We start from the raw sequence: 12,996 nt of genomic DNA, 5'->3' as shown, positions 1-12,996 counted from the left end.
TGACTGCAGAAGACTTTGCTTCTTTCTACCAGGAGAAGATTGAGGAAATCTGCCGGACCTTCACTTCAGCCCCGACTGCACTTACATCTCAGAGTATGGACTCCCCTACACCTTTGTTGTCACATTTCTCAACTGTAACAGCAGAAGAGATTCTAAAACTCATCCAGTCTTGCAATCCTACCACCTGCCCATTGGATCCACTCCCTTCCACTTTGCTGCAGACCATCTCGCAAGACCTTCTGCCCTTCATTACAACTATCACCAATAGATCCATAGCATCTGGTCAGGTACCAACTACCTTCAAGAGAGCAAGGGTTATTCCCATCCTGAAGAAACCTGCTCTGGATCCATCAGACATCAGTAACTACAGACCGGTATCACTTCTCTCGTTTCTTTCAAAAATTCTTGAACGCATTGTCTTTAATCAACTGTCTGTCTATCTCTCACAGAACAACCTCCAAGACCCCAACCAGTCTGGCTTTAAAGCAGCTCATTCCACAGAGACAGCCCTTTTAGATGTCTCTGAGAAACTACATGCTGCTAGATCAGCCAATCTCTCATCTGTCCTTATCCTCCTTGACCTTTCAGCAGCGTTTGATACGGTCAACCATAAGACTCTCTTAGCCACCCTCAGGAGTCTTGGGATATGCGGATCAGCTTGGGAATGGTTCGCTTCCTACCTGGAAGGACGCTCATATCAGGTAACATGGAGGGGAGTGACATCTGCTCCACGCAGACTCTCCACTGGCGTCCCACAAGGCTCAGTACTTGGTCCTCTTCTTTTCTCCCTGTATACTCACTCTCTTGGTGAAGTTATTTCCTCACATGGGTTCTCTTACCACTGCTATGCTGATGATACACAACTTATCTTCTCTTTCCCACCCGCAGATGCCACAGCTTCTGACCGGATCTCTGCATGTCTGGCAGAAATTTCATCATGGATGACTGCTCATCAGTTAAAGCTTAATCCTAGCAAAACTGAGCTGCTCTTCATCCCAGGTGATTCATCCCCAGGTCATGATCTTGCTATATCCTTGCACAACGATCTGATCTCCCCTTCAGCCACAGCTCGCAACCTTGGGGTAACCATGGACAATCAACTGTCCTTTTCCTCTCATGTTGCTAATGTGACTCGCTCATGTCGGTTTCTTCTCTACAACATTAGAAGGATTCGACCATTTCTGTCCACACAGGCTGCTCAGGTACTTGTTCAGTCTCTTGTCATTTCTAGACTGGATTACTGCAATGCACTGCTGGCAGGTCTACCTATGAACGCAATCCGTCCTCTGCAAATGATCCAAAATGCAGCTGCCCGGCTTGTTTTCAACCTGCCAAAGTTCTCTCATACCACCCCGCTGCTGCGATCCCTCCACTGGCTTCCGGTAGCTGCACGCATCAGATTCAAAACACTGATGCTGGCCTACAAAGCCAAAAATGGACCAGCTCCCTCTTACCTCAAAGCCCTCATCACTCCTCGCACTGCACCCCGCACCCTCCGATCTACCAGCACTGCTCGACTGGTTCCACCATCTCTCAGGCAAAACAGCTATGTAATGTGAAAACAGCAACTAAGAGAGTGATTGAGTGATTCACAAATGCATTAAAAACATGCCTATAATCTGGAATGTCTTTTCTTTTTATAGGTAATTATAAAAATATGTAACATGTTAGGAATGTATTTATAGATCTTTATACATTTGGCCTCCAGAGAAAGTCTGATTTCTCAATGTAAACAATGCTTAGGATGCTTAAAGTAATCTACAGTACAGTGAAATTATATTGCATTCACGTTTGAATATTCACTGTCAAGGTCTCAATACTGGTCGGTTAGAAAAGCTTTGACCTAGCTGAAAAGTCTATATTGATGCACTTGTTCTAATACATAATCTGGTGTAACAACTGACCGTTTACTCCATATACAAATGCTTTAAAAAACCTTTTGTAATTTAGCTTTGTGAGAATTAGTTATTGGAATGTTATTGGAAGAAAAAGAGCTCATTCCTGCTAGACTTGGTTGATTTTCCACAGTTATACAGTAGGTTGCTGAATGCCAATCACCACTAAAATGAAGCTCATGTTCAGAACACAGCTCATTTACATAATTAACACCCACAAAACTCCTTAAAAGGTAAAACCTCCAGAGCACAAAATGAGAACAAAACAGTGTTACAGAAAAGAGGAGTTTCTCAGAAGTGATAGAAGTGTTTATGCACTTAACTGAACAAATAGCCTTATTTGTTTTCATTGATGGGCTTGCTTTCTTTTATTCATTTATTTATCCATGTTCAATATTGTTTTTAGGGGGCACGGTGGCTTAGTGGTTAGCATGTTCACCTCACACCTCCAGGGTCGGGGTTCGATTCCCGCCTCCGCCTTGTGTGTGTGGAGTTTGCATGTTCTCCCCGTGCCTCGGGGGTTTCTTCCGGGTACTCCGGTTTCCTCCCCCGGTCCAAAAACATGCATGGTAGGTTGATTGGCATCTCTGGAAAATTGTCCGTAGTGTGTGATTGCGTGAGTGAATGAGAGAGTGTGTGTGTGTGCCCTGCAATGGGTTGGCACTCCGTCCAGGGTGTATCCTGTCTTGATGCCCGATGACGCCTGAGATAGGCACAGGCTCCCCGTGACCCGAGGTAGTTCGGATAAGCGGTAGAAGATGAATGAATATTGTTTTTAAAAGTTTTCACTAATTTGTGTGTTTAAACTAACTATGGTTGTGTTTAAATGTAAACTAACAGGATTTTTTTAATTCGACTGTTATTCTTTACAAACACAACTATACACTGTACGGCATTTAAAGAAATTCCGATAACGATTTTCATAAACAATGTGCTATGTGTATTGTTAAAAAAGTAGTAAACTGTCTTTGAGAATCCTGAGGCATCTAGAGATCTACCAGCTCCAGTCAGACTCTGCAATACTAAAAAGATGTAAACTCCATGTGGTCTTTTGCATCTATACAACATTTGTCAGACTGTATATTTATAATCACACCCTCCAGTGTCACCCATATGAGGATGAGGTTCCCCTTTGAGTCTGTTTCCTCTCAAGGTTTCTTCCTTTACCGTCTAAGGGAGTTTTTCCTCCCCACTGCTGCCTGAATCACCTCAGACTTGCTCATCGGGGATAAATACATACACATTGTGAACGAAATCTATCTAATATTAATATTAATTAGCGCCATGAATTGAATTGAAATAAACAAATTAAAAAAAAGATTTTTACATATTTTTTTCAGAAATGGAGAATAGATGTGTTCAACTCTTTGTGAACTTCTGTATTCTGAAACTCGCATACAGTAGCACACAGTCACACACACACACACACTGTTGGTCATTGGAGCAGATCATGCTGTCCGACCGCAGGGCGCCTCTCTGTGCTGGCTGTGTGTCGAGAAGCAGCTGTGTCTTCGGCCGGCTTGGGGATGAGAGCGGTTACACAGCAGTGTGTCAGCAGATTGGATTAGCTGTTCCAGACCCTCGAGGCATGAAGCTCACACACCACCACTGCTGTATGACACATCTCTGCTTTTGGTCCACGGCCTGCATGTGGCCTTTGTTCGGCAGGCTCTTTTGTACTTCCATGCAGTGAAAGCTCAAGATAGATAAAAAAAATGCTCTTCCCTCACTGTTTATTTCATTCTGAGTCCCCTCTAAAGCTTAATACACAAAACCCTTCTCCTTTCTTTCTTTTTCTAACACCCTTTTGCCATTTCTCTCTATTGCACCACCGTTAAAAAAAAAAGGAGAGAGAAAAGAACACACACATGCCAGATTGATGTTGCCATAGTAACGGGCCTTGCCGTGGTGATGGTGATGGCAGCCTGAAGTCCTGCACTTTTTGTAATTGCACATTCCCCTGTCACATCTAATGGTGGCCCGTCTTGTTATTGCCGAAAGGAGATGACAGAACGTGAAGATGTTTCGGGACGGGAAAGGAGAACGCTTCTGTGTGACAGATACCTGCAGGAACACGGCACGTGTAAGCTGTCAACGCTTAAAGGGATATCATTCTCACCTCCTGCTGAAAGCAAGTTCTTGGAAGAGCTCGCTGAAGCGTTTGCAAAGGAATAACATCGAATCGCAAGACACAGTTTATGTCCGTTGACTCTGAGGGTCAGGAAGAGGTCAGTGCATGTCTGGCATGTTTTGTCTAGCAGTGCAGATTTTCATGGCTTAGTGCTTGTAGCTTTTCTAACAGCTTCATTTGCATTTATTCCAGTTCCATTTTACTTGTATTGCATTTTTATAAGTAGGTATTTTCACCAAATCTGGATATAGATTTAGATCCATAACGAGCAAGCCAGAGGCGACAGTGTCAAGAAAAAAACTTCATGAGACACCATGAGGAAGAAACCTCGACTCAAAAAAGCAACCATTCGTCTTCTGGCTGACACCAGATAGTGGGATTAGAAATCATTCCACTATATAGTGGTAGAAAAGCAGACAAACATTACTGTTTTGAAAGGATGTTTAGAGTGTGCTTATTGCTAAGATCTTTCCTGAGATGACCACAGGACAGTCTCTATGCTAACAATAGCATTTTCTTTCTTTCTTTTTTTTTTTTTTACATTATCCAGCTGAGATTATCCACTGAAGCGAGCATGAGACTTGGGTATAAACTGAATTCAGGAAATGTTAATATTTAAGGTTTGCATGTGGGACTACTCAGCAGAGCTGCAGAAAGTTCTTCATCATCATCATCATCATCATCATCATCATCAAGACAGAAGTTTCAATCAGAAGAAAAAATTCAGGGTGAATTAGGCAGATCTGCATCCAGGGATGCCACAGAAATCAAACTTGTTCAATACAGTTTCCCTCAGTGGATCAATAAAGTATATCTATCTGTCTACTTCTTGTACATTTGCATAAGATTGAGTTTGTGGTTACAGTTCTGTTTTCTTCAAGGTACTAAAGTGATCTCGCTAATGTATTTTTTATTCTATGTGACTCCTTGAAAAGCAAAAAGAGATGGATGGACTCAGGAGAAAAACAGGTGTTTTACAATCCCATATGGGCATCCGGGTGACGGAAAACAACTGCTTGACATCCCTCTTGATCATTTTCATTGTGTGTGTGACTGTGTGTGTGTGTGTGTGTGTGTGTGTGTGTGTGTGTGTGTGTGTGTGAGTGTGTGTCTAGGCAATAGACTTGGCATTCATTACAAGAGCAGAGCATTTTGTGGCAGTAATTGAACATGCTGACGTTTTAGACCTTGGAGAATTCTGAGCTGGTGTTTGGTGTGTTTCAAGTAAAAAAAAAAACAAAAAAAAAACAATAAGACAACAAAACATCCTCCCTGTCATTAATTAAAAAATGTCAGTTTAATTGATGTGTTAATAATTAAAAAGTGACAAAAACTCACAAAAAATATCCTCTATTTGTTCTGTAAATACAGTATACATGCTGTAGCGTTCAAACAAAGCTCTATTTATATTAAGGGGTTTAATGTCTGCAAGGTAAATATTCCCACCACCACCACCAGCCTGAACTGCTGACATTAGGCAGGTTTGTGTCATGGATTCATGTGTCTGTATGACTGTATGCCTGATTTCCTGTTCTTGGTTGACAGAAGTGAAAGCTTCTGCTGTGATGCTGCTGCTCTGATGTGGTTTTCTGCCATGGAAGCACTTTATGGCTCATGTATTATGCTTTCTGAGAGTGTTTATATTAGTTGAACCCGTACTTTTTAGCTCAAATCAGTCAACACGGTTTTTCCAGTTGCAGAACATGGTGTTTTTTGTCTTTTTTGTCATTCTGTGTAAAGGCTGTTGTGTGAAAATCCCAGGAAATTAGCAGTTTCTAAAACACACAACTCAATGTAACCATGTTAGAGAAATGACATTTTTCCCCATTCTGATGATTAAATATTAGCTGAAGCTGTTGACCTGTACCCGTGTGGTGTTGTGCATCATGCCGCTGCCACATAATTGGCTTATTGGATCATTGCTTTGAAGTGTGCAGGTGTCTCATATCAAGTGACTGGTGAATGTATAATTTGTGCTTGTGCTTTTTTTTTGTTTGTGAAATGTAAGGTTTACTGATCTTTTTTCATGGCTTCTTTTTTCTCACTCAGCCCCTCATCCACATCCACTCACTCGCGCATTTTCTACAACTTATACGAACTACCTCGGGTCACGGGGAGCCTGTGCTTATCTCGGGCGTCATCGGGCATCAAGGCAGGATACACCCTGGACGGAGTGCCAACCCATCATAGGGCACGCACACACACACTCTCATTCACTCACGCACTCACACACTAGGTACAATTTTCCAGAGATGCCAATCAAACTACCATGCATGTCTTTGGACCGGGGGAGGAAACCGGAGTACCCGGAGGAAACCCCCGAGGCACAGGGAGAACATGCAAACTCCACACACACAAGGCGGAGGCAGGAATCGAACTCCCAACCCTGGAGGTGTGAGGCGAACGTGCTAACCACTAAGCCACCGTGCCCCCCATTCACATCCAAATACATTAAACCAGTTTGGTTTAATTGTTCAACATTAGAATGATACAGTACAAATGCAGCGTACAGTTTTGGGGGAGATAATGAGGTGCCGAGGGACCACGTGAGTCATTATTTAAAGTAAAGTCTTAAAATATAATTAACTTCGCATTCCAGCCTCGTGTCCACTCTTCCTGTGTCCTCTGAGATCCTGACCAAGATCAAGTGCTTATTGAAGATGAATGAATGAATAAACAGTCTGTACCCTTAAGGTTTTCCTGTGTTGAAAAGACAGTTTGTGCTGCAAAACCTTAAAAAAGGTTTTAAAAAAAAAAAAAAAAAAGAATAGCTATTGTCTGAAAAAGTTTATAAAAAGGAACAAATAAATTCAATTCAACAAGGAGACATAATCATTGTATTATGATATGAATTATTATACATTTTATATGAAGTTTGATCTGACCAAAATATGTCAGAAATAATAGTAAATAAAAAACCTATAGAATGGCTTTTGATGTGATTAAATACGCAAATAAAAAGAATTAATTGTGAATAATTGTGATCGTAATCAGAAATCAAACTGTTTTATGAATCGAATTCTAAACAAAACATATAAAATGAGCTGTAACTGAAACAGCTGAGTGCTCAGGCATCTGTATACATTGTGTTTTGACTCCACAGACAGTTTAAAGTCAGCGTGCTTGCTGTATTTGGTTCCTCATGCTTGTTGATACGCTTCATGATGAGGAGCAATGTCAGGAACAGAACCCAGCTTTAATATAAAAATAAAATGTAAAAAATTGTAGTTGCTTTCTTTCTCCCGCTTTAAGTTCTTGCCACTTCTCTTTCTCTCTTGTTTGGCATTTACATTGTGAAATGTTATCAGGCTGTCAGCACGTCAGCGGCGTTACGGCTTTCTATTGCGCCTTTCTAGGCAAGGTGCATTTGATTAATACGCTGTCATCGCAAGCTAGTACCTGGCTGTCACACCAACTATTCATGCCCAACTCCCCCCCTGAATATGAAGCATGGGTGGGAATAATACCTTATCTCATAACACAACTGTAGCTGAGCATGAAAGAACACTGGAAAGGTTGCTTGACTGCAGGTGTTTCAATTAAAGTGCAGATTTCCATTTTCACTCACCAAATATGCAGTGACCTTAGAATGTACTCTGTGCACTTGACATGTAATATAGCGATAATGTATTGTTCAGTTCTTTATGCGGTAATTTAAACTGGAAATTTCTAATTATGTTCAACTGTAATATCAGAGCATATAGTGAGAATGTGTAGTGTACGATAATTACTAACATTAATAATATGCTTATTCAAATAATGCAGTAAAGGACATTATAACACGGCTCTGTGGAATTCTTGTGTCTGATTGGTCATTAGTTTTCCATAACAGCATAGCTCCCATGGTACAGTAGTTCTGGCAAATCATGGGTTTATAAATACCTTTTAGATTTTTTTGTGTGTGCTTATTGTGGAAGGAGTCTCCAGTGTCAGGGCTTTGTCGCTGTTGAGCTCTTAAACAAGGTTCTTAACACTCTCTGGGGTGACGCTGTGCTCTGACACCAGCTTCCTAACAAACTGGCATGTGTGAAGGAAAAGAAAAATATAATATATAATATAATAAAGGGTTTAGTTCTTTCTTTTTCACACTTCCTGTTTGCAGATTATAACAAGCACAGTCAAACATTCAGTCATCGCAAAGTCTTGCCAACTACTTTGTTCTTTATCTCCTGAACTGTTTGGATTTATCCCTCATATGATTAATTAATCTCAGTGTTTGACTGTTGCTCTAATTTCTACATTGACAGAGTATATAAATCACAGTCAAACATTCAGTCATCAAAAAGTTCTTCATTCATTCATTTTTTACTGCTTTATCCGTACTACGGACAATTTTCCAGTTGCCAGTCAACCTACCATGCATGTCTTTAGACCGGGGTAGGAAACCGGAGTACCCGGAGGAAACCCCCGAGGCACGGGGAGAACATGCAAACTCCACACACACAAGGCGGAGGTGGGAATCGAACCCCCAACCCTGGAGGTGTGAGGTGAACGTGCTAACCACTAAGCCACCGTGCCCCCAAAAAGTTCTTTATCTTCTGAATTTCCATGTTTTGACCCTTGCCTTGTTGGGATGCTTTTGGTAATTCAGGAAGGAGGGTTACTTCCTTACATATACCATGGGACACATTTCTCATTATAACTTTTATCTGTATGTATTACATTAGTAACACTAATTAATTTTGTACTGCACAAGTTACACCTTTCAGGAATATTTTGTAGTAGTATAATTATAATTATAATTATATTAAAAATATCTAATTATATTAGACATTCCCTCATTCTGCTACCGAAACGTTTCAAGTCAGTGCAGTGCACTGAAATTGATTCCTCTGACTACTCTTGAGTGTTCAAAAGCAAACTATACGACTTTGTATAATAACTCAAAAGAACAGGAGTGACACACACACACACACACACACACACACACACACACACACAAACCCCATAGTGAAGTATATTCCCCCGCTAGCTTTTTTATTTCATGTTTCCCTCACCTTTGGCCAGCTCAATACTTTCTGACAACTGACCTTTGCGGATGGAAATTAAAAAGTTTATGTGTGTCTGCACACTCTAATGATGAGCTTTGCCCTTTTCTCTGTCAATAATCCACAGGCTGTAACACTTGACATGAGTTGTTTGACCATAAAGTACAGATATGGAGAAAAAAGAAGGTAAAATAAAAAAGTGTATCCATTTATTGCATACAGATTTCTTGTATTGATGTCATCTAAAAATAGCTGAGCTCATAGCAGTGTAATGTTGCAGTGTAAAATTCTTCTCAGATAATTATCTTGGTATATATTAACTTCATCATATATTAACTAGACTTTCTATACTAGAGGTTCTGAGACAGGGGCCAAGAGCCAATGTCTATTAAAAATAGAAGATACCTTTAAACAGTATAAACAATGTAAATTACAAATCATGGCTTATGTCACGAATCACTAAATTAACCCTTAAGTTCTGTTCGTTTCTGTCAAGTATTTTTTTGTCTACGTCCGGTTCCTTAGGTCCTCAGCTTTGGTTCCTTGGTTCTGAGTCCCATTATTTATGGCATCCATTTGTTTAGGAACCAGATAAAAAAACTGATAAAACCAATTTACCTCATGTTTGGGTTTTCTATTCACAAAGAGAGCTTTACACTATAAAGGTTTGACAACTGAGACTCTATTTAATTCACAACACAGTATCCTTGTGTATAAATTGCAGTCTTTATACAAAAAAAAGATGTGTACATCATTTATCAGATTTGAGAATTAAAACTTACAAACTATTTGGACAAAAGGTTTTCCTACAAAGGTGTATCATGTATCTCAGTTACCTGGGTTTTTTTTTTCCTTTTTTTGTGAATTTTATTAAATTAAAAGCACTGTGGAATACCAGTCAAGGCTAATATTCAATATATAAACATGACATTCTGAAATAATTATCTATATGAATCACAGGAACTCCTAAAAAGCCAATATCAAAGACAATAATTTGCACTTTAAAAGATAATTATAATCATGACACTAGATGAGCTAAAGCTACATAGATTGAACTGTAATCATAGCACATGGCTGCATTACCAGTTCATCCATTGGAGGAATGTGATACTCAGCCATGGCAAAATAAGTGATACTTTTCATTATCATTTTATTATTTTTCCCAGTGTCACCTCCTCCTTGGGCATTACCTCAGGCAGTGATGGCTCAACTTTTAAGGCTCTGGGTTACTTACCTGAGGTCAGGCTTCATGCCCCAGCACCACCAAGCTGGCACTATTGTGCTCAAGAGCAAGGCCCTTAACCCTCTCTGCTCCAGGATGCTGTTTCATAGCTGACCCTGTGCTCTTACCCCCAACACCTTAACATGGGATATCTAAAGAAAAGAATATCATTATGCTGTAAAGTATAAGTGACAAATAAGGGTTATTGTGCTCTCTCTCTCTCTTTTACACCCAACTCAACTTCCAGTTTAATCCCAAAGTCTTGCTAACTACTATGGTTATAAAAGTTCTTTATCTTAGAATTTCTGTGTTCGATCTTTGGCTTGTTGTTACGAACCTTTGAATTGTATCCCTCATGTGGATAATTTGTCATGACCATTGGATAATGTGTTTGACCATTGCTCTCATTTTCATATTGATGGTGATATTTAATTCTGACTGTTACAAAGCACTGACAGTGGTGGAGAAAAATATATTTACGTCTTTTTAGATATGTTTTAAATCTCTTTATGTGGAGTGTTTGCCATTGAGGTCCTTGTGTAACATTTTACCATCTACAGTCTAGACTTTTACATTTACATTTACATTTATGGCACTTGGCAGACAGCATTATCCAGAGCAATGGATAAGAGCTTAGAAGTCTTTATGAGTGAATACATCACCACTGGTTGACTAGATCACAGACTTAGTTTGCCATCAGCCTAAAAACTCTGTTGGGAGGAATTAAAAATAGCATTTTATTTTAAATATATAAAACAAACCGGGAAAATAGTGAATAGGGAAACATTCATTCATTCATTCATTCATCTTCTACCGCTTATCCGAACTACCTCGGGTCACGGGGAGCCTGTGGCGTCTCAGGCGTCATCGGGCATCAAGGCAGGATACACCCTGGACGGAGTGCCAACCCATCGCAGGGCACACACACACTCTCATTCACTCACGCAATCACACACTAGGGACAATTTTCCAGAGATGCCAATCAACCTACCATGCATGTCTTTGGACTGGGGGAGGAAACCGGAGTACCCAGAGGAAACCCCCGAGGCACGGAGAGAACATGCAAACTCCACACACACAAGGCGGAGGCGGGAATCGAACCCCCAACACTGGAGGTGTGAGGCGAACGTGCTAACCACTAAGCCACCGTGCCCCCCAATAGGGAAACATGCATCGTTTAAATGACAGACAGGGGAAGTTTATTTCACCACTTCAGTGCCAAAACAGAAACGAGTCTTGATGTATACCTACTTTTTAACCTGAGAGATGGTGGGACCAGTCGAGCAATTTTTAGTCTATAATAAGTCTAGTGTGGAAGTAAAAAACTGTTTGATTGGGTCTCTAGGGCCTTGGGCTAATCAAGTGCAGGCTGCTTGAGCTTACTAAAGCCAAACAGGAACATTAAGTCATACAAACACCTTGAATGTCAACCTTGACACTGAGAAATGAAACTGAGATGAATTGGTTGGTGCTCTTTGGGTGGAGGGGACGTGATGTATGGGAGTTCATACTGTAGATCTTGCTCTGTGTGTGGCTGCAGACAGGCTCCTCACTGGACTCTGATAACATGCTGGCTTGTTTCCCCCCCACTCCGTTATACATCTTACTACAAAGCCCAGCAAAAGTGACTGCTCAATATGAAATGCCCTTATTTCAGTCCAGGCAGCTCTGTTGCAGATACAAAATGGATGTCATCCAGAGGACAGGGAAGTTCTTGGCCAGATGGAGAGGAAAATGATAGAATTCACGGCTCTGTGGTGTGTGATCCCTGTTGGGAAACTTCTGTTCACAATGAGTGTTGAACTTATGGCACAATCAAATGGGGGAAAAAATCAGCATTGGCTAAGAGAGACAAAAATTAAAAACAACAGAATTATCATAGTGTTGTTTTGTGTTGTCGCTCATAGTGTATCATATGTGTTGTTTTTTAGGTCCAGTCTTTCCTCACTCTTAGAGTACAGTAGCATGTCAGAATCACAAGAGGTGTAATGATCCTTGTGTAGAAATGTATTAATACAAACTTGAAAAATGGTGCAAACAGTGTCAAGCATTAATCACCAAACACACAGGGATAATCCAAAAGAATATTTAGAGACAGAATAATAAAAAGTCATAACACAGGAAAGTCAAACAAACAAATCGTCGCCATCAGACAACAAAGAATGTGCTTTAACAGTCTGTTAAATGGACATAAACTGTATGTGAATAACTGTGTACTGTCCTGAGCTGTTGTGATGCTCATAACCGCAGACTTCATTAATTGGTCTGTGTTTACTGTAATAATATGCTTTATGATGTGAATAATAATCTCTTAGTTCAAGAGGACGAACAACATTTTTACTTGCATTATTGATTTAAAGTGAACTGTAATATAATTGCATCTGTGCCAACAATTTTGAAACATTACAATTCAGTTGATGTGTTTCTCAAACCTATTATGGAAATTATGGATATTATAAAAAATATGGTTTATGTCCTAAGGGCTCAGGAAAATTACTATGAGGACGGAGAAGGGATGCAATCAGACAGTGCAAATGTCTTTTCCTTTATTATTTCTTTGATCTCCAGATCAATAGAAAAGATCAGGAATAAAAATAGATCAATCGCTCAGACGATTATCTCGTTTACTTTCGTCCAACTCAGCAGACCTCTGTCTCTCTCTGCCATCTGCAGCCTAAAAGACAAGCACAGAAATTGGCCATTATAAAGTCACAGACAATCACTTGTTACCTGCTCATACTCTCTGATTTCTCCTTATTT

At 40.2% G+C, this 12,996-nt stretch overlaps 1 protein-coding gene across 1 annotated transcript; it reads left to right on the top strand.

Moving 5' to 3' along the window:
- The first annotated feature begins 642 nt into the window (after nucleotides 1–642).
- LOC132842401 (uncharacterized) lies at nucleotides 643–1,559 on the top strand. The gene is made up of 2 exons (XM_060865084.1): nucleotides 643–701; nucleotides 889–1,559. Exons 1-2 carry the CDS (start codon nucleotides 647–649, stop codon nucleotides 1,557–1,559), a joined length of 726 nt encoding a protein of 241 aa, XP_060721067.1. The 5' UTR covers nucleotides 643–646.
- The last annotated feature ends 11,437 nt before the right edge of the window (nucleotides 1,560–12,996 follow it).

The sequence above is a fragment of the Tachysurus vachellii genome, chromosome 3 (assembly GCF_030014155.1).
Source record: "Tachysurus vachellii isolate PV-2020 chromosome 3, HZAU_Pvac_v1, whole genome shotgun sequence".
Lineage (NCBI taxonomy): Eukaryota > Metazoa > Chordata > Actinopteri > Siluriformes > Bagridae > Tachysurus > Tachysurus vachellii.
This window is presented reverse-complemented; position numbering and strand designations above follow the sequence as displayed.